This window comes from Eutrema salsugineum, unplaced genomic scaffold (assembly GCF_000478725.1).
Source record: "Eutrema salsugineum unplaced genomic scaffold, Eutsalg1_0 scaffold_9, whole genome shotgun sequence".
Taxonomy (NCBI): Eukaryota; Viridiplantae; Streptophyta; class Magnoliopsida; order Brassicales; family Brassicaceae; genus Eutrema; species Eutrema salsugineum.
In genome coordinates, this window is record NW_006256342.1 from 2,466,715 (window position 1) to 2,491,831 (window position 25,117).

General features: G+C 35.9%; 7 protein-coding genes across 9 annotated transcripts; 5 read left to right on the forward strand and 2 right to left on the reverse strand.

Moving 5' to 3' along the window:
• The first annotated feature begins 503 nt into the window (after positions 1 to 503).
• On the forward strand, positions 504 to 1,251 carry LOC112082188 (glutathione S-transferase T3-like). Its single transcript, XM_024149460.1, has 2 exons — positions 504 to 1,071; positions 1,229 to 1,251. Exons 1-2 carry the CDS (start codon positions 504 to 506, stop codon positions 1,249 to 1,251), a joined length of 591 nt encoding a protein of 196 aa, XP_024005228.1.
• A 3,507-nt stretch (positions 1,252 to 4,758) lies between these two features.
• On the forward strand, positions 4,759 to 5,467 carry LOC18008791 (E3 ubiquitin-protein ligase RMA1H1). The gene is made up of 2 exons (XM_006390302.2): positions 4,759 to 4,833; positions 5,027 to 5,467. The coding sequence occupies exon 2, from the start codon at positions 5,033 to 5,035 to the stop codon at positions 5,444 to 5,446; it is 414 nt and encodes a 137-aa protein (XP_006390364.1). The 5' UTR covers positions 4,759 to 4,833; positions 5,027 to 5,032; the 3' UTR covers positions 5,447 to 5,467.
• Positions 5,468 to 6,169: 702 nt separating this feature from the next.
• Positions 6,170 to 7,674, forward strand: LOC18008762 (30S ribosomal protein S9, chloroplastic). The gene is made up of 2 exons (XM_006390303.2): positions 6,170 to 6,582; positions 7,175 to 7,674. The coding sequence occupies exons 1-2, from the start codon at positions 6,238 to 6,240 to the stop codon at positions 7,460 to 7,462; spliced, it is 633 nt and encodes a 210-aa protein (XP_006390365.1). The 5' UTR covers positions 6,170 to 6,237; the 3' UTR covers positions 7,463 to 7,674.
• A 2,065-nt stretch (positions 7,675 to 9,739) lies between these two features.
• Positions 9,740 to 14,131, forward strand: LOC18008976 (3-oxoacyl-[acyl-carrier-protein] synthase II, chloroplastic). Of its 2 annotated transcripts, none has more exons than XM_024151135.1 (14): positions 9,740 to 10,349; positions 10,851 to 11,056; positions 11,154 to 11,357; positions 11,557 to 11,667; positions 11,754 to 11,849; positions 11,949 to 11,994; positions 12,083 to 12,162; positions 12,378 to 12,446; positions 12,564 to 12,648; positions 12,755 to 12,909; positions 13,022 to 13,102; positions 13,237 to 13,296; positions 13,445 to 13,613; positions 13,783 to 13,793. In XM_024151135.1, exons 1-13 carry the CDS (start codon positions 10,022 to 10,024, stop codon positions 13,559 to 13,561), a joined length of 1,638 nt encoding a protein of 545 aa, XP_024006903.1. In that variant the 5' UTR covers positions 9,740 to 10,021; the 3' UTR covers positions 13,562 to 13,613; positions 13,783 to 13,793. The 2 variants fall into 2 exon arrangements, with proteins under 2 accessions (XP_024006903.1, XP_006390366.1); XM_006390304.2 differs by lacking the exon at positions 13,783 to 13,793 and adding an exon at positions 13,826 to 14,131 and having other exon boundaries at positions 9,741 to 10,349.
• Positions 14,132 to 16,851: 2,720 nt separating this feature from the next.
• On the forward strand, positions 16,852 to 18,765 carry LOC18008977 (protein TIFY 10B). 2 transcript variants are annotated; one of them, XM_024153519.1, is made up of 6 exons: positions 16,852 to 17,048; positions 17,129 to 17,265; positions 17,534 to 17,714; positions 17,822 to 18,093; positions 18,190 to 18,247; positions 18,339 to 18,765. In XM_024153519.1, the coding sequence occupies exons 2-6, from the start codon at positions 17,241 to 17,243 to the stop codon at positions 18,421 to 18,423; spliced, it is 621 nt and encodes a 206-aa protein (XP_024009287.1). In that variant the 5' UTR covers positions 16,852 to 17,048; positions 17,129 to 17,240; the 3' UTR covers positions 18,424 to 18,765. The 2 variants fall into 2 exon arrangements, with proteins under 2 accessions (XP_024009287.1, XP_006390367.1); XM_006390305.2 differs by having other exon boundaries at positions 16,858 to 17,265.
• A 2,862-nt stretch (positions 18,766 to 21,627) lies between these two features.
• Positions 21,628 to 22,783, reverse strand: LOC18008898. Its single transcript, XM_006390306.2, has 2 exons — positions 22,107 to 22,783; positions 21,628 to 21,956 (listed from the first exon to the last, which is right to left on the reverse strand). The coding sequence occupies exons 1-2, from the start codon at positions 22,598 to 22,600 to the stop codon at positions 21,797 to 21,799; spliced, it is 654 nt and encodes a 217-aa protein (XP_006390368.1). The 5' UTR covers positions 22,601 to 22,783; the 3' UTR covers positions 21,628 to 21,796.
• Positions 22,784 to 23,957: 1,174 nt separating this feature from the next.
• Positions 23,958 to 24,900, reverse strand: LOC18008712 (ethylene-responsive transcription factor ERF018). Its single transcript, XM_006390307.2, has one exon. It carries the CDS (start codon positions 24,783 to 24,785, stop codon positions 24,186 to 24,188), a length of 600 nt encoding a protein of 199 aa, XP_006390369.1. The 5' UTR covers positions 24,786 to 24,900; the 3' UTR covers positions 23,958 to 24,185.
• Positions 24,901 to 25,117: the final 217 nt, after the last annotated feature.

The following is a 25,117-nucleotide window of genomic DNA, read 5'->3' on the forward strand; positions in this document are numbered from 1 at the left end:
TGCTAACACAGCTTTTCATTCATTACTAACAAAACTTAAAAACTCATTAAAAAAACCGCTGAACGACTTTAAGTAACTTCAACCATATTTTTAAAACTCATTACACCAACCTCTTATTTAGTAAACCTTTCTCTGTATTCCCTTCACTCCAATTCTTTAAGTAACTTCAAACCATATTCACTTCACTCCCATTCTTTCCTTCACTCCTTTTTTTTCTGTACACCACGCTTTGTCTTTCGTAAAGCCTCTGATGGATTCGCCTGACCCTGATGCTCACTCCCAAGGTTTTCTTAACCTTTTAAACAGCCAAGAGGAAAACAGTTTCTTTTTTTCACCAAGTGCTGAGCCTGGTTCCTCGCAACTCCCACGCTATAGTACGCAGTACTCCAACGCTGAGCCTGTACCGACTGAGACTAAAACGACCAAGAGGAAGTGGCATCCAACTGAAGACATTGTGTTGATCTCGGCTTGGTTGAACACCAGCAAAGATCCCATTGTCGGGAATGACCAGAAAACCTGCTTTCTGGTCTCGCATCACGGAGTGGTTCAACAACAGTCGACAGTTAGCTGCGTTTCCAGATAGGTCGGTAAGCCATTGCAAGCAACGGTGGGGGCGTATCAACGACCAGACATGTAAATTTGTTGGCTGCTATGAAGCCGCCTTGAAAGAACAAAGCAGTGGGATGAACGACAATGACTTGATGAAGACTGCTCACCAAATCTTCCTTAACGATCACGGCTTCAAGTATGGGCTGGAGCATGCGTGGCGGGAACTCAGGCACGACCAGAAGTGGTCTTCATTCTCAGCGGTGAAAGAGTCTGAGATCAAAAAACGTAAGAAGGGTGATGACTGCTCACAAGCTTCTGCAACATCGCAACATCAGAGTTATGGAGAAGACTCTTCCGTTGTTCGTCCACCGGGTGTGAAGGCTGCGAAGAATGCGAAGGGTAAAAGGAGTGCAGCAGATAAAGATGATGGCAACGAGGTGACCGAGGTGGTCACCATGTGGGAAATAAAACAACATGACTTAGCTATGAAAGATAAGCTATCTAAGCGGAAATTGCTAGATAGTTTGATTTTAAGAACCGATTCACTAACAGAAAAAGAAAGGGTTGTTAAGGAGAAACTGCTCAATGAATTGTTTTTTTAGATTTCGAAATCGGTTTCTTATTTGGTTTTGGTTTGTTTAATGTTTCGTATTCTTATGTTCTTATTGTATGGTTGTAGTGGTTTGTAACTCGGATTACTAAGTCCTTTAATTTGGTTGTATTTTCGAGTGTTGAATCGGATTGTCTTTATGATTTCCTTAACCTGTTTGATGCCTCTGTCTTGCCCAGGTTGTGGTTTGTTTCTTCCTTGTGACTAATCATGGATAATGGAATGGAGGGTCCATCTCGTTTTGGTACTTGGCGCAAGTTGGCACATGTTGGCAAATTGTACAAATAATGGAATACACTTTTCACCAACTATTCTTTTATATTGGTTTGTATCCACATAATCGAGAAATTATTGTCAAAAGTTTGTATGGACAAAATTGCTTGGTTTTGTATCCACAAAAATGTATTCTCCTTTCCTATATAAAGAGTTCAAAAATACCATATCACTCTATCTCTCCTAAATCTCTTCATCGTCTTCCTTCTTTCCCATCTATTTCATCTTCTTTTTACCTTCAAACAAATTGACATTTTATTAATGGCATCTTCATCCAACAATCATTTAAATGAGGAAAATGATGAAAGTTTAGATGATGCATTTGATGATCTTTTTGAAGAAAAATATGACGCCGCGTTCTACTCTTTACTTGAGCGTCAAGTCGTTCAAAAAAAGAAGAAGAAGAAGAGGGCATACATTGAAAGACATCGCGAACAAGGTCACCACCGATTATGGGAAGATTACTTCAGCGAAAATCCTACATATCCTTCCAATTTATTTCGTCGCCGTTTTAGGATGAACAAGACATTGTTCATGCATATTGTAGAACGGCTATCCAATGAAGTCCAAGACATTGATTGCATGCATTGGGAGTGGAAAAATTGCCCAACGGCTTGGAAAGGACAATACACACGGGGTGCGGGAAAACCAACAATTGTCTTAGAAGCTGTAGCATCATACGATTTGTGGTTTTGGCATGCCTTTTTTGGATCTCCAGGTACGTTAAATGATATTAATGTTCTAGACCGCTCACCCGTGTTTGATGACATATTACAAGGACGAGCTCCGAAAGTAAGGTTCTATATCAATGGAAATCAGTATAATCTGGCATATTACCTAACCGACGGTATTTATCCCAAATGGGCAACATTTATCCAATCTATTTCCTGTCCCCAAAGTGAGAAAGACATTTTATTTGCAACATGCCAAGAATCTACACGAAAAGATGTCGAAAGAGCGTTCGGAGTCTTGCAAGCCAGGTTCGCCATTGTTAAAAATCCAGCTCTTATATGGGATAAAGAAAAAATTGGGAAGATTATGAGAGCATGTATCATATTACACAATATGATAGTGGAAGATGAAAGACCAGTCAACTCTCAATATAATCTTTCAGAATTTCAACAAGGAGAAGGAAGCAGAACTTCAGAAGTCGATATGGTATTCAACAAATATGCTCACAAATATCTCTAATTTAATCGGGAATAGAAATGACGTTCGTGATAACCGAGTTCATCAACGTTTGAAGGATGATTTGGTTAAAAATATTTGGCAAAAATTTGGATCAACTCACCCTTCCAATTAAATGTGTTTTATTTTTAGTATTTGTATTTTGTTGTTTTCTTAATCATTTTAATAATTTTTATTTTTAAATATCATATCATGTTATATAACTGTGTTTTATGTTCTTTATTTTTATTTTTAATTAAATATAAATTATTTAGATTTACAACAAAATTAAAAAAAATATTATTATTTTATTCATATAAACCCCATATATAAATTCATGGTTGGAGGGACTAAATGGGTTGGGGTTCATCACAAAAAAAAAAAAGAATTAAATTAATTCCTATGAACCCCAAAGAGGGGATCATGGATGGAGATGCTCTTATATATACTCTTTCGATGTCCTCATTTCTTGTGTGTTTAGAAAAAAAAATTGTAATACGACATTGAAAATGTCAACGTCAAACTTGACATATCTCTTTTTCTGTCAAATAATTCATGTTTGATGAATCGTTTTCCCTTTTATCACTGGACTAAAATTCTGAAAAATGAATAAGACGGCCGAAATATCTTATTCACCGTATTTTCAAATGAATAAATTTCAATTATACATTAACATTAAAGCATATTTTTAGGAGCCATCATTTGGTGGGTAAGTGGTTTGATCTTCATATTTGTTAGGAAGATCAAGACATAGAATTGTAATTGTTGTCCTAACAAACAATTTTGAATATTTCTTCTATTAGTCTCAATCAATTTTTTAATTCCAAGAATTTCTTCACCAGTTTTCTAATAGGATAATGAAAGTTACTTTTACAAAATGAAGGTAATTAGCCCCCAATACGTAAAGGTGATCAATGCATGCAATGTGCCAATGCAACAAGACTTTAAAACCAATTCAAATCCTTCCAGAAGTCATATACTTGGTATAGTTTTTCATTAATATCAGAACAAATAAGTTTGTTATTTCTTACAAACCGATAATATAACCCACGTATGATATATGTTGGATCATGTTCCATTTTGGAACCTTCATAGAGCTACGGTCAATTTGATTCGTTGTTCGTTCAACAAAATATTAATAATATCATCTTCTAGAAACAATATGAAACGATAACAATCGTGGAATATTTTTAAAGTAAAACTTTGGATCTCAAGTCTAATTAACCATAGCAATACATAGTATATAAAACGTGTAAATACTTTTTTTTAAGCTATACACTTTTTAAACAGTATTGAGTGGGTTTATTTGATATGCCAGAACAGAATCATGTAAAAGAGTTGATCATGAACGATCATCAACATCTAGAAGAATTCAGGAACCATCAAAAACTTTTTCTTGTTTAGAAAGGAGTTAGTTCTCTAAAATAAAGTAATTATTTTTCAGCTGCAACAAGGAAAAAGGAGGGATTTGTACTGCGCGTTTCTACATTTGTAACAGAAAATAAAATACTCAGAACAGCCCCTTCAAACCTAAATAATTAGTTTAAGCCCACAACGATCTAATTAATTTTGAATTCAAGAAGAAGATTCTTATTTATATTGCAGCTTTCCTTTCTAAAATTTTTATATTTGACGAAATGGAACAGATTAATGTTACCAAGACCAACTGCGCTAACATAATTTATGAAAAATTAACCCCAAAAATACATTTAATATTATCGGTTCTGAAGCACATACTTCATTAGCCTGGATCAAAACACGACTCTGAATACTACACTGCTAGAAGTTCTAAAATATATAATTTGGGTCTGAAGTTCTCCATTTCTTTTGCTACTACAAATCTAGTGTTATATCAATCACTAAATTAAATAATTAATAGTGTAGTAAACTAAGATTATATTAGCAAGAAATTCTGAGTCAGTTGCGCCCGTACAATTTTAGGAATTGGTTTCTCCAACTGAACCGAAAGGGACAGAATGTTATTTGTAAATTGTAACAACAAAAAACAGCCTATTTTCTGTTTTATTTGAATAGAAAACAATTTTTACCCAAAAAAAGGTTAAAACTGGAGAAAAAAAACAGAGGAAGCTTCACGGAAGCTTCGTCGGCCATAAACAAAGTATATTAACAACTCTGTTACCATTTTCCATTCGCCGCTTCTCTCTCCCTCTCTATCTCTCTTTCTCTCTCGCTTGCGATTTTACACCAGGAAATCTCTCTCTCGTCTCGTTGAGGTAAATCTTCCAAACTCTGGGAATTGTTTTTCTTACCTCACAGTATAAATCGAAACTTTGAAATTTTTTGTTTACGGGATTATATTGTATCTCTCTGCATATAGTAAACGATTTGAGGGCTTCCATTATCTTCATATACCAATCTAGGGCTTTAGGGTATCATCTCATTCGATCGTCTTCATTTTGTATATAGGAAGCAATGCCTGCGATCAATAATACGAACGAAGAAGACGTTTCGAGCAACTTCGGATGCAACATCTGTCTTGAACTGGCAAGAGAACCGATCGTGACTCTATGTGGTCACTTGTTCTGTTGGCCTTGTCTCTACAAGTGGCTCAATTTCCATTCCCATTCGAATCATTGTCCTGTTTGTAAAGCTCTGGTCAAGGAAGACAGTTTGGTTCCTCTGTATGGAACGGGTAAGCCATCTTCTGACCCGAGATCCAAGCCCATTAGTCATGGTGCTACAATCCCCAGTCGACCACCCGCACCTAGGCTTGAAACAGCTCGTCCTCGTATTGGACAAAGACATCATGGATCTAGTTTCTTTCGAGGGTATTCAGGTTTTGCTTCAATTCCAAGTACTACACGGTTTGGGAACTTCTTATTGTAATGGAAGTATCCTGATGAAATATCCGACTTAGTCAATGTTCTTTTTGTTTTTGAAAAACACTATACATTGTCTACAAATTTTGTTTTGAGCTACATTTTCTAAATTTATTATCTTCTTCCCTCATTTACTAAGTTTTGCAGCAACTCATGAGATATTTGATTATTCAGTCTTCGTCATAATTTAGCTCTTTCTCATCATGTTATATATTTGCAGATTGATCTCTGCATGAACGCTAGAGAAACCTTATGCATTGATATAATCCTTCATTTAAATTTTGTATAAAATATGAATCTGAAAGCTTCACATTGAAATGCACTAATGGCTGATCTATAACTATTTTGAAAAAACATTTTCTTTCGGATTCAAAAAATAAAATAAAATAATAAACCATTTTCTTTGATACTTTATAAATATAAACACTAGTTCTATCCCAAAATAATTGTCTGTTTCGGAATAGAATATAAGTCATTGTTATTGATCATTAGATGAAGCCATCTCAACATATGATGACTATTTTTGTGTGTCTTGTTGGTGGTGTCGTTACAAATCGATCTGAGAGAGTTGGAGATTTCGTTGAACAAATTACATACACAAATACCCATTGGTCTGTTGAGATTGACATGTATATAGAGATCTACTTGTATCAAGGCCTGTTTAAGGCATTAATGGGCTTTAATGGGCCGATTCCAACACTTGGAGAGCTCACGAAGCGATAGAGAGACTGTGCCTAATCTCATCTCCACTCTTCCCGTTATCTTCTTTCTTCAGCGGATTCTCTAGCTCCAGCGACAATGGCGTTATCAGTTTCAAATCTCGCCTCTTCTCTCTCTTCGCTCTCTTTCTCTTCCCAGGTTTCCCAGAGACCTAACTCCTTTTCGTTCGCCCGCGCGAACTCGGTATTCCCATTGCCGGCGAAATCCGCTCGTCGCGCTTCTCTCTCAATCACTGCAACGGTGGCTGCTCTCGCGGAGGCGGAGGAGGATACTATGGAGCTTAAGAAGTACGTGAAATCGAGGCTTCCTGGTGGTTTCGCAGCTCAGAAAATCATTGGCACGGGACGGCGTAAGTGCGCCATCGCTCGAGTCGTCCTCCAGGAAGGCACCGGGAAAGTTATTATAAACTATCGCGATGCCAAAGTAAGTTTATCTGTATCCTCTATCATTTTCTAATTCGTTCTCTTATTGATGTTCGATGATTGAATCGAGGATGTTACAATGTTACTGGTGAGATTGATGTGTTTGCTTATGCCTTGGTTTTGGGAGTTTTAGGGTTTTCTGCAGCTGAATTTACATCTCCTGTATGGGGTTTACGTTCTCAAGTGATCAAATTTGAACTTGGGTTTAGGTATTTCAACAAGAAAATGCTATGGAAACAATCCACTTGTCCCGTTTAAGCATTTCTGGGTTTCAATGAATACCTTGGAAAAAGACTAGTTGTATAAATTGCAGCGTTGTATTAGCATAGAAAATCATGGGGTTTACAAAGACAGTCTCTGATATTCAGGATATGTATAAGTCCTATGATCAAACTGTATCTGTATGGGGTTATTTTTGATCTGGGAGTTGTATCAGCTTGATAGATGAAGGCTGTTTAGACTAGAATTAGTGGCTTGAAAGAGCAATATTATGGTTGAAGGCTCTAGTTGGAAAGTTTTGACAAGATGTTTTTGTGAATGCGAAAGAGTTGAATCCATACACATGTTGCTGATAATGATGATCCTTGTTTCAGGAGTACCTTCAGGGCAATCCATTGTGGCTTCAATACGTTAAAGTGCCACTAGTGACACTGGGTTACGAGAACAGCTACGATGTGTTTGTGAAAGCCCATGGAGGCGGTCTCGCTGGTCAAGCTCAAGCGATTACTCTTGGAGTTGCTCGAGCCCTCTTGAAGGTAAGTGCAGACCATAGATCGCCTCTGAAGAAGGAAGGTTTGCTCACCAGAGACGCAAGAGTCGTTGAAAGAAAGAAGGTCGGGCTCAAGAAGGCACGTAAAGCACCACAATTCTCCAAGCGTTAAAGAGTCTTTTATGTTATCATTATTGTTGGATCAACTCTTCCAATACACTCCTTTCCCTCCAATTCTTTTTTTTTTTTATTCCCAACTCTTCTGTCTATTTATGTGTGTTTGTTTCTTCTTCAAGTTTATGTGTAGATGAACCGATCTCTGTTTTGTTTGAATAGAATGCAGAGTTGTTATGATTTTGAATCGTATGCTCTTATCAATTGTGATTACAGGGTTTTGTTGAAAAGTTCGTATGGAAGAAAAATACTTTAGCGAAGATTATAAAAAATGTGCTTGAAAATATGTGCAAAAGTTCGTATAGATATTACATTTACATGTGTTCGGAAATATTTTTAGTTTGAAAAAGTTACGTTGGGAACAAGATTAACAACTTCCTTCCTGCTTATGAAGTCGGTTAGGCTTTTTTACAAACGAAACAGAGCTTTTAAAAAAGAGTATTAAACAGAGATGTAATTGTCGGATCAGGTTCCGTCTAAATAAGCATACTTCAACGTGACCTGGTTATATCAATAAACCATAGGTACTGTATATAGTGAACTCAAAAAAAGAAAAAAGAAATCTTGATTACATATCTCATATCGACGCTTTTCTAAATTGCTCAAGACTTGAGAAATCTTGACTTGTTCGTTACTAGGCAAGTAAGTTTACCTAGTCGTTTTCTTGATGGATTTTCATTAACGACGACGCTCGTTAGATAAACTAGGTATATATGGATGTATGTTGTGCACCAGATATAATAGATTTTATAGTTTTATCGATATGATTTCTTCCAAATGTTATGGTATCTTTAATGTTGAATAGGGCTGTTTTTGAAGATTCATAATAACTTGAAATTTGGAGGAACACAATTTGTGTGTATCTTCTGAACTCATAATAACTTGAAATTTGGAGTTCATAAGCGACTTTTGCTTGACTCGCGGTCTTTCATCATTCTCTTGACTTGGTATCCTTCTCATATGGGATTGCCACGTGTGAGAGACAGTGATGCAGACAAAAAATGGAAACCGGAAATTAGGCTGGTTTAGCTGAGAATGGTGATGCGAATTGGAGCGTTAGGTACGAGAGAGCTTACCCACTTTGACTCTTTCCATGCATTTTCTCTGCCTCCTTCTCTCCTCCTTTTGTCTTTCATTATTCCACTACTTGGAAAAATAACCCCCAAAAAAAAAAAAACAGAAAAACAAACAAATGAACAAAAACCTGAACCCTTGGGTTCTAAACCAACATAAACCAATAGTCTAATACAACTTGGTTTTGATGCAATATACTACTAGTGTAATAGAGAGCGACTTGATCAGTAGGACAAACCAATCACGTGTATCCTATAAATTAATTGATTACATTAGTCAAAAGGACATTAACTGTAACAATTTAATGATTTTCGAGGGGTCTATTTTTAGGAAAATTATTACGTTATTCATAGTCGGCTATATGATCATATCAAATCCATGACTTTTATCAATGTTTTTTTCTTTTCTGGATCTACTACCATTTCACTGCTACTTCTTCAATTTTTCCTTCTTTCAAGTTAGATGTATGCCTGTAACAGTCTATGTATATCTGAAGATTAGTATAAGAAAATATGTAAAGAAAAATAAATTTTAAATTAGTGCCGCTATTGCCATATCGCTATCCCGCTACTGCAACACTTCGCTGCCACAATACAAGTAATTACAAAATAAAATAATGATTTTCCAAGTGTCCTTCCTTCGATTAAACCGAGGTCACCAAATCTGTATGTACGTATGTATATAAAATCCACATCATCGCTAATTTAAAGAGTTTTAAAAAATTGGATTGGAATGATACTGGAATCTCTTCATAGCAGTGTAATTATTTTTTAGTTGTATCATTAACTTTATACAATTGTGGAATAATATAAGACATAAACTGTAATTTTGTTTAGTTTTATGATTGTTATGAGATATGTACAAATGCATGACTATTTTTTTCTATTTAGTGAAATATTAATCAGAATCTACTAGTATGTTTTAAAAAGTTAAACTACTTCAGAATAAATGACTCTTTGCTATATATTCATTTTACTTGACAAAAATTAAAAAATAAACAGAATAAAATATACAGTAAGATGCTTTTTTAGTTGAAAATGGGCAACTTTATTGTTTTTTTCAGATATCAACTTTCAACAAAATAGATAAAAGTTGTTTTTTTCCAAAAAGTTGTAATTTTTCTTCTTCTTTTTTTTTCAGATTTATTCTGGCCATCGATATTTTTGAGATTTGAAGTGGCTATTGGTATATGCAAAGTGTTTGTCTCTCTCTCTCTATCTCTCTCTCTGTTTGTTCACAGGAGGATTTTTGGCGTCTCCACGCAAAATTTTTTGCATCCAGACTCTCTGCACGTCTCCTGAAAGAGAGAGAGAGAGAGAGAGATCGAAGATCGATTCCTCTTAAATCTCTCGTGAAGCCCATTTCCCTCCCGCTAGATTCTCTCTTCACCCATTTCTCGCTTCCTCCCTGACTTTCTACGTATTTTGTCTTCTTCTTCTCTCTGGTCTCTCTCGCTCTCAGCCTCCTCGCTTCACTTCTCGCCATGGTCGGTGCGTCTTCCTGTTACGCATCTCCGTTATGCACCTGGTTTGTCGCAGCTTGCATGTCCGTCTCTCACGGCGGCGGAGATAGCCGTCAAGCCGTTGCTCTTCAATCTGGCAGGCGGAGTCGTCGAAGGAGACAGCTCGGCCAATGCTCTGCCGTTTCTGGATCCGGTAGCATTCAGGCTCTCGTCACTTCCTGTTTGGATTTTGGGCCTTGCAATCACTACTACTACAACAACAATAGCAATGCCTTGTCTTCTCTCTTTGGATCGAACAGCGTTTCTTTGAATCGACACCAGAGGAGACTCAATCGAGCATCTACTTCCGGTATAACATTTTTCTCCGAAATCTCCAATCTGGGTTTTTTTCTTTTATTTCTGGGTATTGTTCGCAAGTTGACAAGCTTCATTTTTTTTGTCTCTTCCTCGTAAATTTTTGTGGAGTATATCGCTTTTGTGTTCTTGAACAAATCTTAGTTCGATGTTGTCATGGGTTTATGTGAATGGGCAAATGCTAGAATTTGGAGGTGAAGTTGAACAGGAAAGCAGCTGATTTGGAATCTCAGCTGAAATGCGAAGTTTGATTTATTTATTGCGATTTGATTTATTATTATGTCATATGAAAGCACGTTGTTGTGAGTTTAGGCCCCAATATTGGACTCTAGATACAGAGCTTAGAAACCTGAACAAAGGGCAGTGAACTAAATACAATTTTTTGCAGTTGTCTGTAACTCTTTTGTTACCATGCCATTATTGAAATGTAGTTTCTGGATAGTAGCTAAGTTCAAGTTAATGCATCATTAACTATAATGCCTTTTGTGGTTTCTAGGTGGAGCCATGGCAGTTGCGATGGACATGGAAAAGGAAGCCACGGTTAACAAGAAACCCCCTACGGAGCAGCGCCGGGTTGTTGTGACAGGCATGGGAGTTGAGACATCATTAGGTCATGACCCACATACCTTTTATGAGAATTTGCTACAAGGGAACAGTGGTATTAGCCAGATCGAGAATTTTGATTGTTCTGAGTTTCCTACGGTAAGCACATTACATCAGGATCTCTTGGAACCTTTTTGGTGCGCAGATTATCTCCATTTGCTTTTTTAGTTTACTTGAATATCTTTCCTTTGACAAGAGAATTGCTGGAGAGATCAAATCCTTCTCGACTGAGGGATGGGTTGCTCCAAAACTTTCAAAAAGGATGGACAAGTTCATGCTGTATCTTCTCACAGCTGGCAAGAAAGCTTTGGCTGATGGTGGGGTAACTGAAGAAGTAATGGCAGAGTTTGACAAAACCAAATGTGGAGTTTTGATTGGCTCAGCAATGGGGGGCATGAAGGTACATTCTTCATCTCGGGTGTGAACATTTAGAAAGTATGAAAAGAGTTCAGCTCGAGGTTTCTGTTCAGAGTCTCATCTGATTGTTCGTTTATTATCAACCATTTCTTTTACTAACAAAAAGGGCCACATGAATATTGAAGCCGGATCGGGAAATGTGTTGGTAATCATTGCATCTCTAACAATCTATATTGATACAGGTCTTCCACGATGCTATTGAAGCTCTGAAGATCTCTTACAAGAAGATGAATCCTTTCTGTGTACCTTTTGCGACAACAAACATGGGTTCTGCTATGCTTGCTATGGATCTGGTCTGATGAAATTTTTATGTTATATAATATTATATAGATGACCACCTGCAATCTAGTACTGAACTTTCTTGGTGGTCATGTATTAGGGATGGATGGGGCCAAACTATTCTATTTCAACTGCTTGTGCCACAAGCAACTTTTGTATTCTGAATTCAGCAAACCACATTATTAAAGGTGAAGCTGTAAGTATCCTCCCCTTACCTGGTAATTCGACAGTTTTGTAGACTTCTTCTGGTTCTACGTTTATTAGACTATGTCTGTCTTTCCACTAAACCTTTCAGGATGTAATGCTCTGTGGTGGCTCAGATGCAGTTATTATTCCAATAGGTGCAAATTCGTTCTCCTATATTACATTGCTCCCTCTGTTCTTGAAACTTTAAGCAACATGAATTTTATTGTATGTGTACCAATGCAGGGTTGGGAGGTTTTGTTGCATGCCGGGCTCTTTCACAAAGGAATAATGATCCCACAAAAGCTTCACGTCCTTGGGATAGCGTAAGTTTCAACAATTTCTTATTTTCCATTTTTCTACTGTCATGTTGTAATCTCCTTCTATTGTTTCGTCAAGTCTTGATTACCAAACGGAGGATGTTAGAAACATTGTACTGAGTTTTTGCCAACAGGACACATGTCAGTAATGTAGAAGGGAACGTGTGTATTATGTTTGGATATCCTTCTTGTTTGTAAATCTGATCTGGATCCAATAACAGAATCGAGATGGTTTCGTGATGGGAGAGGGAGCTGGAGTTTTGCTTTTGGAAGAACTTGAACATGCTAAGGTATATATAACCCATTTCGTGATAGGAAAGGGAGCTGGAGTTCCAAGATTTTTTTAAATATTTGCTATGGAACAAATTGTGAGAACATATGTATATTCTGCTCTTTTTTTTTTTTAGAAAAGAGGAGCTACTATCTACGCAGAGTTCCTTGGTGGGAGTTTTACATGTGATGCCTACCACATGACCGAGCCTCACCCTGATGGTAGTTTCATTTTCCCATGTTCATATTAGTTTGCTAATCAACTGCAAATATAAAATCTGCTTTGTCTATAAAGTAATCGTCATTATCCCATGTGTTATATCCACAGGGGCTGGTGTCATCCTCTGTATCGAGAGAGCGTTAGCTGATGCTGGGATTTCCAAGGAACAAATAAATTATATAAATGCACATGCAACCTCAACACCAGCTGGAGACCTCAAGGAGTACCAAGCCCTTGCTCACTGTTTTGGCCAAAATCCTGAGGTAGCTTCACTTTTTCCAGTCCTCCTTAAAAGTTTAGTATATTAGGAGCTGTTACAAAACTCCAAGGGAGTTTTATGTGCTTTTCTTATTGGCTCTTCTCACGATGTGGCAGCTAAAAGTAAATTCCACAAAATCTATGATCGGACACTTGCTGGGAGCTGCTGGGGCTGTAGAGGCTGTCGCAACCGTGCAGGTAACTCAATAATATCAGAGACATCAGTGTATTTACGAGGAAGAAAATGCTGTTTTTAAACCAACTTTTATGAGAGAGGGAAATTTTGTGCAATCTTCGCATATTTCATGCTAATTTCCTGTTGTTTTCTACAGGCAATAAGGACCGGATGGGTTCATCCAAATATCAATCTCGAGAATCCAGACAGTGGAGTGGTATGTTAATACTTTTTTGGCTCTTGTTATTACAAGCTGATCGTTGTTCTGAACTAGTATACTACACAAAGACCATTTAATGTTCTTAAAAAAAAAAAAAACTGTCGGCGCGAGAATAATAATACTAGCTGATATGAAACTGGAGCAGGATACAAAATTGCTGGTGGGTCCTAAGAAGGAGAGATTGAACATTAAAGCAGCCTTGTCAAATTCTTTCGGGTTTGGTGGCCATAACTCCAGCATCATTTTTGCTCCTTACAAGTAAAAGCAAAAGTCGTCGCTTGTACTCAAGACCTGGTTGTATAACTTGCTGTAAGGTACATTTCATCCGTTTTTCATTGGTTTTTAAATGATTTTGAAGGGTAGATTGCTCTTTGACCTTTACATATTAATTTATTCTGATCGAGATAGATCATTGACAAGAATAACCCAGAAATGGAGTTGGTTTTAGAAGTATTTCCGGTCCAGAAATGTAATTATGTGCAGTGTTTACAAGCTGAATATTGAAGCTTGTATATATTATGTGCAGTGTTTACAAGAACTTCCCATGTTACGTCATCGCGGGAATCAACACAGTTTGTTAAACTACCAAGAGCTAAGCTAAGTTTCTTAGGATCAAGATCTGATTTGCCAGAGAGCTTGGACAGGAGCAAACGTAGCAGAGTTTGAATTTGCCATGAAAAATATAATCCCTGTGATACCTTATGATTGGAATCTTTGTAGCCTTTTGTAGTCTTTTTTTTTGTTGATCATACTATCTGAAAAATGCCAAATCAGTTCCCAGTTAAATTTAGTAACTCTTGACAGTCATTGGTATAAATGCCTCTAATTATAACTTATCTTGAGAAACCAATAACCATTTGAAATGTTAAAAGGTCTTTCCAATGTCCAAAATTTCCCTCCCATGTAAGCTTTTTCTTCTGTTAAACATTATGAAAGAAAGCAGACACGAAAGGAGGACACGAAATGTGCAAATTTTACAAAATGGATGAAAGGGTTTCATCAGATTCACCTCAATACATGAGCTCCCAAAGAAGGATTTTAAAGTTTTTTGTTCTTGTTTCTAAAATAATGATAATGAAGTCTCAAAAATGTTAATTCAAAATAACTGAATTTATTGAATTACTATTGGTTAAAAGTTTGGAAAAATATTTAGTAACAAAAAAATGATGCATTTGTTGTTAAGTATTATTTTTTTCTGTTAATAATATGTGTGAGAACTCTAAAATCTCTTTCGATTAAAAATAAGTGAGAGTATTTTATTAGAGAATAGATAAAAGTTTCTACATGGAAAAAAGGGGTAGAATGCTATTTCTTGAGTATCTGAAGCTTTATGTTCTATTCTTCTTGTGACCCCTCTTGCAATTCTGTGACCACTAAGATCCCCACTTGCTTTAATTTTTATTTTATTTTGTTTTGGTTGAACACTTTTATAATAATATCCAAACTCTGGTGTCTTTATGCGTTTTGGTTCTTCCTGAATGATCTTACAGAGTTGTGGAATCACTCTCGTTCTTTGTCGCTTTGTATTGATCCGTTAATAAGCACATCGCTTCATTATCAGTCAGTACACATCTTTATATGTCTCTCTTCTTCAGATTTCTTCTTTTCTTGGCTCTGTTTATGTCACAAAATAAGATGGGTAGGTGGAGGCACTAGTTGAACGTATGTCAATGTAATACTGCCAAAAGGTACTTTGTAATTTAGAGAATCATGTGACTATGTGAGTTATTATGGACAAGTAGATTATGGTTTCCACTATATATAACTAATATATAAGTGCATTATAATATATAAATTTTATGTGAAGATGTAGTAGATTGGTACGTTACAAGAGATTCATATATAAATTTGATGTTAAGCTGTTGTTTTAAAAAAATACTTTCATCCGCATGGGACATTAGCACCAAAAAAGAAAAGAAGCATAGGCGTGGGATAATAACAAAAAGGATCAATATAAAATGCGACAGGGAGACAGGATCAACGGCATAGGAGGAGAGAGACGCGCCGGCTTTATAAGCCGCGTAGCAGCTGATCGTGCTCAATGCCAATTGCTGCGAGAACTGGAAAATAAATAAATGATCTCAAAATGGTGCAGTTAAGCTGTGGACACGTGTAAGGTCAGTATTTTATGGAGGAGACGTGCGCCTCACCGCTTCTTTTAATATTTTACGGTCTGCAAATATTACAAATTTAATAATAAGGTGACACCGTGGTCGTTGTTTATTGTTATTTTGTCGGGTAGAAAAAAAGAAAAGAAAAGGTAAGTAGAAAACGTGATTTATGGATCAAATGCATTGTGGAGTTATATTATAGTTATGTAGGATCATCCACTCCGTATTCCCCACTAACGCCCGTTGATTTTTTCTAATAGTTTTTATAATATAACATCACGCCGTTAGTCCTTCTAACGGGACTAGAGTACCCTTAGACATCTCGATATGCCCACGCCAATAGAAAACCACATTGTTGTTTAAGAGCATCATTATCGGGAGAAACTCATTAGGGATCCTTGTTAAATTGTTTAATGGTAAAAATAGTTAAAAACTTTTTTAAAGAAACCATTTGTAAAATGAGCTGCAATGGCAGAAACCCAGGTGGGGTTTTATTAAAAAAAAAAAATTTCTCAGATTAAACCCAATGAAGTTTTGATTTCATGTAGAGGAAGAAGAATACATCATGGTGAAGAGATTGGAGGATACATGCATGCTGCGGCGGAGATATGGATGTCCGGCGGCGGAGATGCCGATGGAGAACTCGATGAAGGAGGAAGAAATCTCGGATGCCTCCACCCAGGCTTTGATTTCACAAAGACGAATTGCAGAAGACACTGCCGTGAAGAGCTCGGACCATACATGGGAGATTTGTCGGAGAAAAAAAGAATCAGAAGAATATCGAAGGAGAAGAAGAAATTCGTCGAGGAAGAAGCGAAGAGAAGAAAGAAGATATTTCATTTCTTTTTTTCTGACCAATGTTAACAAGCCGCGTGGCTCTAATAATCGATTCTAATCGGTCCTAAATAAGGATCGATTTTTCAATTTATTAACTTTTTTGATTTTTTTTTTTTGATAAAGTATTTGAGAAACTGGGTTAAAAAACCGCGGTAATGATAGTCTAAAGCACGGTTATTTTGGCGTTAAAAACAAATTCGTTTTAGTAATTTTTTTTTTTATATTAAATCTCATATAAGAAAAAATTCATTTTTATACCTGATATGTGGGCAGAGCGTTCGACTACGCGATGATTATTTAATTTTGATTCGTTTAAAGTGGAACAAATTCAGGTTTTTAATATGCATGTTAACAATTTTAGGTTACATGTTGATATTTTTTTTATCAAATTTTTGTCCCTTTGCTTATTGTGGTAGAGGGCATAATGGTTAAAACCCGATCAAAAGGATTGGACGTGGCGTGGGTTGACGGTGAACTCAAACACTGTCTGCACTCTGCCGTTGATAAAAAAAGGCATTTAATTAAAACACGTGTTTTATATGCTCTATTATAGATAAATAAAATACTGAATTTATATATTCATGAGTTTTCGTATCTGCAACCCAGCGAAGAAACTAATAAAGAGGTCCCCCATTTCTTCCTCGTGACAAACTCACTTTAATTGAGAGAAAGAAAAACCCTAAGTTTCTTTTAAGATTCTCATAGTCATATATTTTTCATATTCGAGAACAAGCATCAGAAAAATTGAAGAAACCAGGAGGATTCGTTTTTGCTCCAGTTTTTTGTTGATCGATTCTTTCGGTGAGCTTTGATTTCGCGAAATCGAAGCCGTTTTTGTTGTCGATTGATTATTTAACGATGTCGAGTTCTGCGGAGTGTAGAGAATTCGTTGCACGGAGGCTACCCGAGAAGAAGCCGAGCTTCTCACAGACATGTAGTCGATTGAGTCGTTATCTCAAGGAGAAGGGTAGCTTCGGAGATCTGAGCTTGGGGATGACATGCAAGCCCGACGTCAACGGTAACGGTCACCTTCTCTTTCTCTTCCTCTGTTCATCTTTTCCGGTTTCCCAATTCAGAATTTCATCAAAAGTGTATTTAGGGCATGAAAGATTTTACGAATTGAATCAATCCACAGGAAGCTGAATCTTATAGGAGAATCGATTTTGCGCTTAATCGTCTACTTTGATTACTGATTGTTGAATCAATTTCGATCTATGTATGTTTATGAATATGTGAGTTTCTGAGAAATGCTTTTATGTTTGGTTAACTTTGGATCAAATTTGCAGGAGGTTTTGCTGTGTCACATCAGCCCAAAATGATGAATCTGTTCCCTTGTGAAGCTTCAAGAATGGATTCTTCGGGTGCTCAAGACGTGAAACCAAAGATTTTGTTTCCTCGCCAATCAAGCTTTTCTTCCTCCTCTTCCTCTGGGATCAAAGAAGAGGTCGAGATGGTCAAAGAGACTAAGTATGTTTATCTGTAAATTAGTTTAAAAGAATAAGACTGACACAGTGTAAGCTAGATTTCCATCAGTTTTACTGATTGTGTGGGTTGTTGTCTTCAACCTTGAGCAGATCTGTGAAGCCAGAGTCTCAATCTGCTCCACTGACCATATTCTACGGCGGTCAAGTTATGGTGTTTGATGATTTTCCTACTGACAAGGCCAAAGAAGTCATTGACTTGGCTAACAAAGGAAGTGCCAAAAGCTTCGCAGCTGAAGTGAATTATACTCAGAGCTTAGCCAAGAATCAAAAAGAGACTGCTTCGACCCCAAATCCAGTTCCTAGTCCTGCAAAACCCACAGCACAAGAGCCAATCCAGCCCAACCCGTCCTCTTTAGCATGTGGTAAACATATCTCAGACCTCTTTGGTTCAGTTTCTAGGCTTTTTGACTTATCCATATTTGTCTAACTTTCTTCTTTCCCTCTCTTTTGATTTGTAGAACTCCCAATTGCTAGAAGAGCCTCGCTTCATCGATTCCTGGAAAAGAGAAAGGATAGGTAATACCACATATATGTTTGTAATTGTTCCTTATAAGTTAATTTGCTGTTTAAGAAAGTTTCTGAATATCCCACTCGTGACCTTGAACAGGATTACATCAAAGGCACCGTACCAGATAGACGGTTCAACCGAAGCGTCTTCCAAGGCTAACACAGCTTGGCTCGGTTCGCGGTAATCTTTGAGACTGTCTAGACTTGAGAGACCATCTCGTAAGATTCTTTTGATGCTCCGTCGTTTACAAATATCAATCTCCTCTGTTCATTTTTTTATATATAACTTGATTTCACGCCTAGTAGTTTTTGTTTGTTCAATACGCCAAAAACTCAGTATATTTGTATGAAAGTAATCTTCTTATAGTTTGCTTGTGTGGTTTAAGCCATTGTCTATAAGACTATAACCCTTTCCTCTGCCAATCTATAAGCTTTGCAACTTTTGTAAGAAACATCTCAGTTCTGTTTTTTTTTTTTTTCTTGTTGTTGACAGCCTTAATATCAACTTGTTATAATTAATCCAACTATCCAAGTGTTCTTTGTTCGCTTAATTAAGCTGAAATCAAAGTTAGCAATAGTAGTTAAATTATTAAATTAAAGCATTGGTTTCAAGTTTTAACCAAACAAAAAGAGGTCATAGGAATAGAACTTCAAAAACTCATTTTCTAAAAAACATATAAGTATGTACTACTTTAACTTTATAAAATATCCAACAAGGTAGTGGACTAAAATCAAACCAGGCTTGGTAAAAGGCCGTGGGAACTCTATGTCTATTTTTTTTGTAAAAGGCCATAGGAATTCTTTGGGAGATACATATTTGGATTTTTTTTGTTTGTTTGACGGCAATACATTTTTTTATTATACTGATCAAATATCATCTTTCTCAGTTGGCAAAAACAAATACTCTCTTATTTCACAATAATTCATCTTTAAAAAATTTCCACACAACGAATCATTTAAACTTCACCTTTCTAAAAAACTTAAAACATCAAATATTCTATACTTACACATAATTAAGTCAATAATAAAATAAACTACCGAATAGAAATAATTATATATTAAACACTATACTTAATTTGAGACAATTTTTTTAAAAACATCAATTATTCTAGGACAGAAAAAGTATATAATTAAATTTTTATAAAAGACCCGAATGTTACAACTTGCATATCCAAGGCCCCACATGCATAAATTGCACCAAAAATCAGAATGATTAAAAACACTAGGCTTTGATTGGTGACATGTAGTATCATTGCATAAGTTTGAGTTATGGGTCTAATGCATAAATACATCAAAAATGTTACCAATCATGAATTGATTTGAATTTTTTGAGTTTGAGTTTGAATTACAATGTATTATACTTGAGTTACAATTTTGATGTATGTCCTTTGTTAAATTGCTAACTCAAAAATTATCTCAACATCAACAAAAATCTCATGAGTTAGAAGTTGAGTTAGGATTTTTTTATTTTAAAATTTAAATTTCCTACATTGTTGTTGTAGAATACAAAAAATCAGCAAATATTTCTCAACTAAAGTCTTAAGAAATTCAGTTAACCCAAAGTCTTAGTCAACAAATTTTCAAAATTTTCTTGTTCCATTTAAATTAGTCAACAATCTATTCCTAAAAATCTTCAATTGTTGATTTTATTTAATATTTTTCTTTTTAAAAAATGCTATTTACACAGAATTATGTGTGTATATATACATGTCTTTTATTCATTGACATATACACATTCCTCACACATGTTAGATTGTAGCTGCATGCTACGGCATCTCCTCTTGTCTTCAATTTTGACCATCAAAATATAGAGGTTTTACATTCTTCATTTTATTTATTTTGTTACTCTATCATTGTATATTCTCTTCTTATTTCCATCGGATAGCTAAAAATATACCTTTCAATTTGAATCTTGATTCATTAACGTTACATATTTGTGTGAAAATATTAGTTTATATTTCTTTATCATATTACTAATTTATTATGTTTTTCTTTGATAAAAATGTCTAATGATGGTGGTGTTGATGGTGTTGCTGCCGATGATGTTGGTGGAAGTATACGTCGTAAGGTAAGTACTAAACCTAAACCTCCAATAAGCAAGTACTATCTTGTTGATTCTGGATATGCAAACAAGCGAGGATTTTTGGCGCCGTATAGAGAAAATAGTAGAGAAACTATCAGATACCATCTTCCAGAATTTAATGAAGATCCTCCCAGGAACAAAAAAGAATTGTTCAATAGGTGGCACGCCTCACTCCGTTCTGTAATCGAACGCACATTTGGAGTTTGGAAGAAAAAATGGAGGATCCTAGACAATTTGCTTCGATACGACGTCAAGACTCAAAATAGAATTGTGCATGCTACTATGGTTCTTCACAATTTTATTAGACGTTACAAAATTCCAAATGCTGATTTTGAAGAAGAAGAAAAGATTACTCGAGATAGTCGTAGACGACGATTTGAAAAAAAAGAGCTTAGAAGACTCGAGGAAGAAGAGGCAACACTTGATGGCCAATATATGAATAACGTACGAGATGAGATTGCAAATATGATTTGGAATGCACGTAGTTAAGTTTTTTAGTTATCAAAATTTTTATTTAATATATTTTTATTTATTTAATATATTTTAAGTTAGTATAACTCTACTTTTTATTAAATTTTGTAATAAATATAATTACTATTAATAATTATAAGTTTATTTTATTTTAAATAATGTATACTGCATTTTATACAGCAAAAAAGTTACCAGTCAACTATTTTGACAAAAACTTGATTTATATTTTTACAGCAAATTTACCACATAAATCTACATTTTCTACCACATAATTTTTACTACAACTCAAATCCAACACTACATGTCACCAATCATAGCCTTAGTTTTCGTTGTTAACCCGAAACTGACAGCACGTACGCAATTATTTTTTAAAAAGATATTTTGAGTTGGAATTATGAATTAGTCGAGTTTGGAATTTAGACGAATGTGATTAATTCGACTATATAACTCTGTAGTATACGAAATTTTCACGAAAAGGATATCAATACTTAGTATTTTAACGGTAGTTTTGATTTTGCTCTTAAATATATCTTGATTGGTAACTTTTCTCTAGTAAAAAATAAACCAGAAGTAACACCCTAGGAATTTGTCTTTTTTGACCAAAGATTGTATAAAAATGTTCAGGTCTACCGTACAGTCACAAAGTTGTAGAGACGTGTCCTGCCCAATCTTACATTTTCAGTTGATGAAAATTTTGATTACATGGTTTGAGATGTTTGGGTGTATATTAATTCTGTAAAATCATTCCTAGCATTTTTATTGATTCCTTTTATTCCGAGGAAAAAGCATATAAACATTAATCAGTAGTATATAAAACCAAAACAAAAAAATTACCAAAAGCAAGCTTCTATACAATTTGCTTTTAGCCTAACCAAAAATTTCAATCTTTTTTCTTTGCTTACTTTTTTTTCCTTTTTCTTTTAAGGTGAAATAGAATGATGATCACTTTTTTTTTGTTTTTTTCCTTTTTAAAATATATTACTCTTCAAATTATTGTGCATATCCTAAAAAACGAATATCCCGGCGGAGAAACTCTGTTCGCCGGCGTAAGGAGAGCTTGAAACGTCAACGCTTCTCGAAACTTGCGATTTACGTTGCTCATTTTGGTCGTCCTTCATTATTTGCACTGATCTGCACTCTGCACTGCAAAATCCCATCTCTCCTCTGCACACAACACAACCCAAGAAAAATAATCAATTTCCAGAAGAAAACCCATCAAACAAATTCGAATATCTCGGGATTTGAATTTGTCTCGATCCATTTTAGATTCAATAATTGGGTTATTTCTGATTAATTTATCACGATGAAACTTACTTGTACATGTAAATGTCTTTGCCTTGAAGTCTCTTCTTACACAAGCAACACGAGCTCAGAAACTCTTGCCAGCCCCCAAGACTCTGTCTCTTAAGAACCGGTGGTTCATCGACGAGAACCATCGGTCTCGACACACTCTCAAACAATTCAAACCCGTCTTCGTTGTAATACACTTTGGTCGGACCATCACGGCTCGTCACGTAAGTGTACTCCTCCTCCGACAGATCAATCTCCGGGCATCGAAATCTCCCGGAGTGTCGAACCGGATCGTACCGGTTAATCCCGATGCAACTTTCCTCCAACGCAGCGACGATACCCAAACCGATACCACCGGAACTGTACCGCTTCGAGTTAACCGGCGACGGGAATTTCAAATCTAATGGACTTCTCGGACTCGCCGTGTAATCCTCCGTTTTTATAGCAGATCGGCTTCCCGGAACCAACATCTCCGACAACTTTCGGATCATTAGATGCGGTCTCTTGCTTAGAATCATACTCAAGAATTAAAAACCTTTTTTTTTAACAAGAAGAATCAAAAACCCAAAAGAGAATTGAGAGAACTAAAACAGAAAACGAGGAACGCAAGCTTATAGGAAAGAATCTGATTGAAGAAGAGAAGAGAAGATGAAGAAAGGTAGAGACTTGAGCCCACTGATTTCCTTTCAAGTTTGGAATTTATGTGCTATGATTAATGATTGAAGTATATAGAACGGCCCACCATTTATTTATCATCGTCATTACTTCTTCCGTTTTATAAAGAGTGTTGTTATGACACATTTTTTTTTTTCAAAAATAATGTCGTTTTAGAATTACAATGTAATATTTAACATAAAATATCATTTTTATCCTCAATAAATTCAAAAAATTAATTATAAATATAATTCTAAGAGTCATTTTCTACAAAATAATAAGGGTATAAGAGACATTTTGAAGAATGTCAGAACGACACTTTGAAGAATGTCAGAACGACACTTTTTGTGAAACGAAGGAAATATTATTTTTGTTTTTTATTTATTTATTTATTTATCTTGTTTGGTTACTTTAATCGACATTATATTATTACACACCATTATTGAAATGAGCAGGCTCAGATTTTTTTATTTTACATTTATGTAATGATTCTTTTTATTATTTCATTGGTGAGTAGGACACTTGGACCCACTTTTTTCATCAAGATTCAGATGTCCATTTCCGATATTTATTTTTATTCTTGGGAATCCAAGACTTTCTTTCTATAAAGGAAAAAATTATTCTGTGATGTACCTGCTATACATTTTTATTTTATTTTTGTTGTTGAAAATGTGTAATTAAATCACTGCAATAAATATTAGTTAGACCGATTCACCTATACTTGGATAATATGTGGATAAATTTTCTAGATTATTTATTAGCACCTAGATTATTATTTAGATAGTGGTTTTTTGTCCGGAACCAGACAGTGGTTTTACTTTTTTGAAAGTGATTGTTTTCTTAAAAAAATTTAAGCCGAAAATTAGGTGGCAATTTGAAAAGGATTGTGGAATCTTATCCCCTAACTTTAATTTGTTCGATAATTTATAAATTAATTTTGGATATTTTTCCGGCTAAATTTTGTTATGTCGACCTTTTTTTTTCCTTAATACCAATCCAATTTTCTAGACTTATATAATTTGAGCTTGTAGTTTTTCATTAATAATATCGACCGAAACATACGTAATGCTGGGAAGATATTTTATTATTTCATTTAAAGAAAAACCCCTTGTATCTATTTGTTTACGCTTAGGGACCTACAAAACACGCGAATCATTTTCAAACTGGGCTGGACAAATGATTAAATATATAGGCCCATTATAAGACGTTGGGCCGAAAAAATAATATCTTCCAAATAATTGATCGAAACATGAAATTGTTACATATTATTCGAAGATATTCTTACAGCAATAAAAAAATGAAAAAATGTAGGAATGACATGATGTCCGAAACGTAACAAATTCCCGGGTCGTTGGAGCTCCGTTTTACAAAAATCTCGAGATTACTCCATGATGAGTGATGACCCGAAGAATCCAAAAATCGCTCTTTACAAAATTTCGTTTGGAAATTTTAAAAATCCCAAAGAAACAAAGACCCATCAAAATTCTCGACTCCGTAATCTTCAATGGGCAAAATCTCTGTAAATTGATCGCCGGGGAAAGCAGAGAAATCGTCGGAGAAGTCATCAAACCCGGGAAATATCCCGAAATCCGCCGGAGGCATATCGAAGAACGACGACAGATCACAATCCAGAGTCGTCACAGACGATGAAGCCACTTCAGATGCGGAGGTTGAAGGAGACTCTGGCCGGATTTCGAATAAACCCGGTTCTTCTCCCCGGTTAATAGTATCCTCCTGTGCGTTGGCGTAACGAGCAGCCGCTTCCCGAATCTCCGAAGGCGTTAACGACCTTCCGCCGGAGATCGACGGTGGATGATCGGGGAAATTGAAACCGGCATTTCCGCCGCGGAGACAAAACTGAGCAGCGTCGAAGGCACGCGCCGCCTTCTCCGGCGTGTCGTAAGAGCCTAACCAGATTCGGTCTCTGCAGTTGGGAAGTCTGATCTCCGATACCCATTTTCCCCATTTCCTCTTCCTCACGCCTTTGTACTTTGATTGCATCGATGAGTTTCGCTTCTCTTCTTCCTCCTTCATCGCTTTCTTCGCCATTGGAAATAAAAAAACAAGACCAGAAGTAAACACACCACCCGGTTTTGGATAATTGGACTCTGTTTCTGGTTTGAGATTTCTTTTCCTCGTTTGGTTTTGCAGTTATTTCTGTTATTTGTTTGATTCGAATTTGCGGCTGTGTGGATTTATATACGAGGAGTGAAGTAGGATTGGGAGGAAGATGAACGCTGACTAGCGCGTGAAGAATGTACACGTGGCGGGTTATAAGTGGATTACGCGGGAACAGTGAGACTGTGTTGGTTTGTCGTGTTCCTTGTTTTCCACGTGATTTATTCCATTTCTTGTCTTTTTCCCGATCACCTGCCCGATTG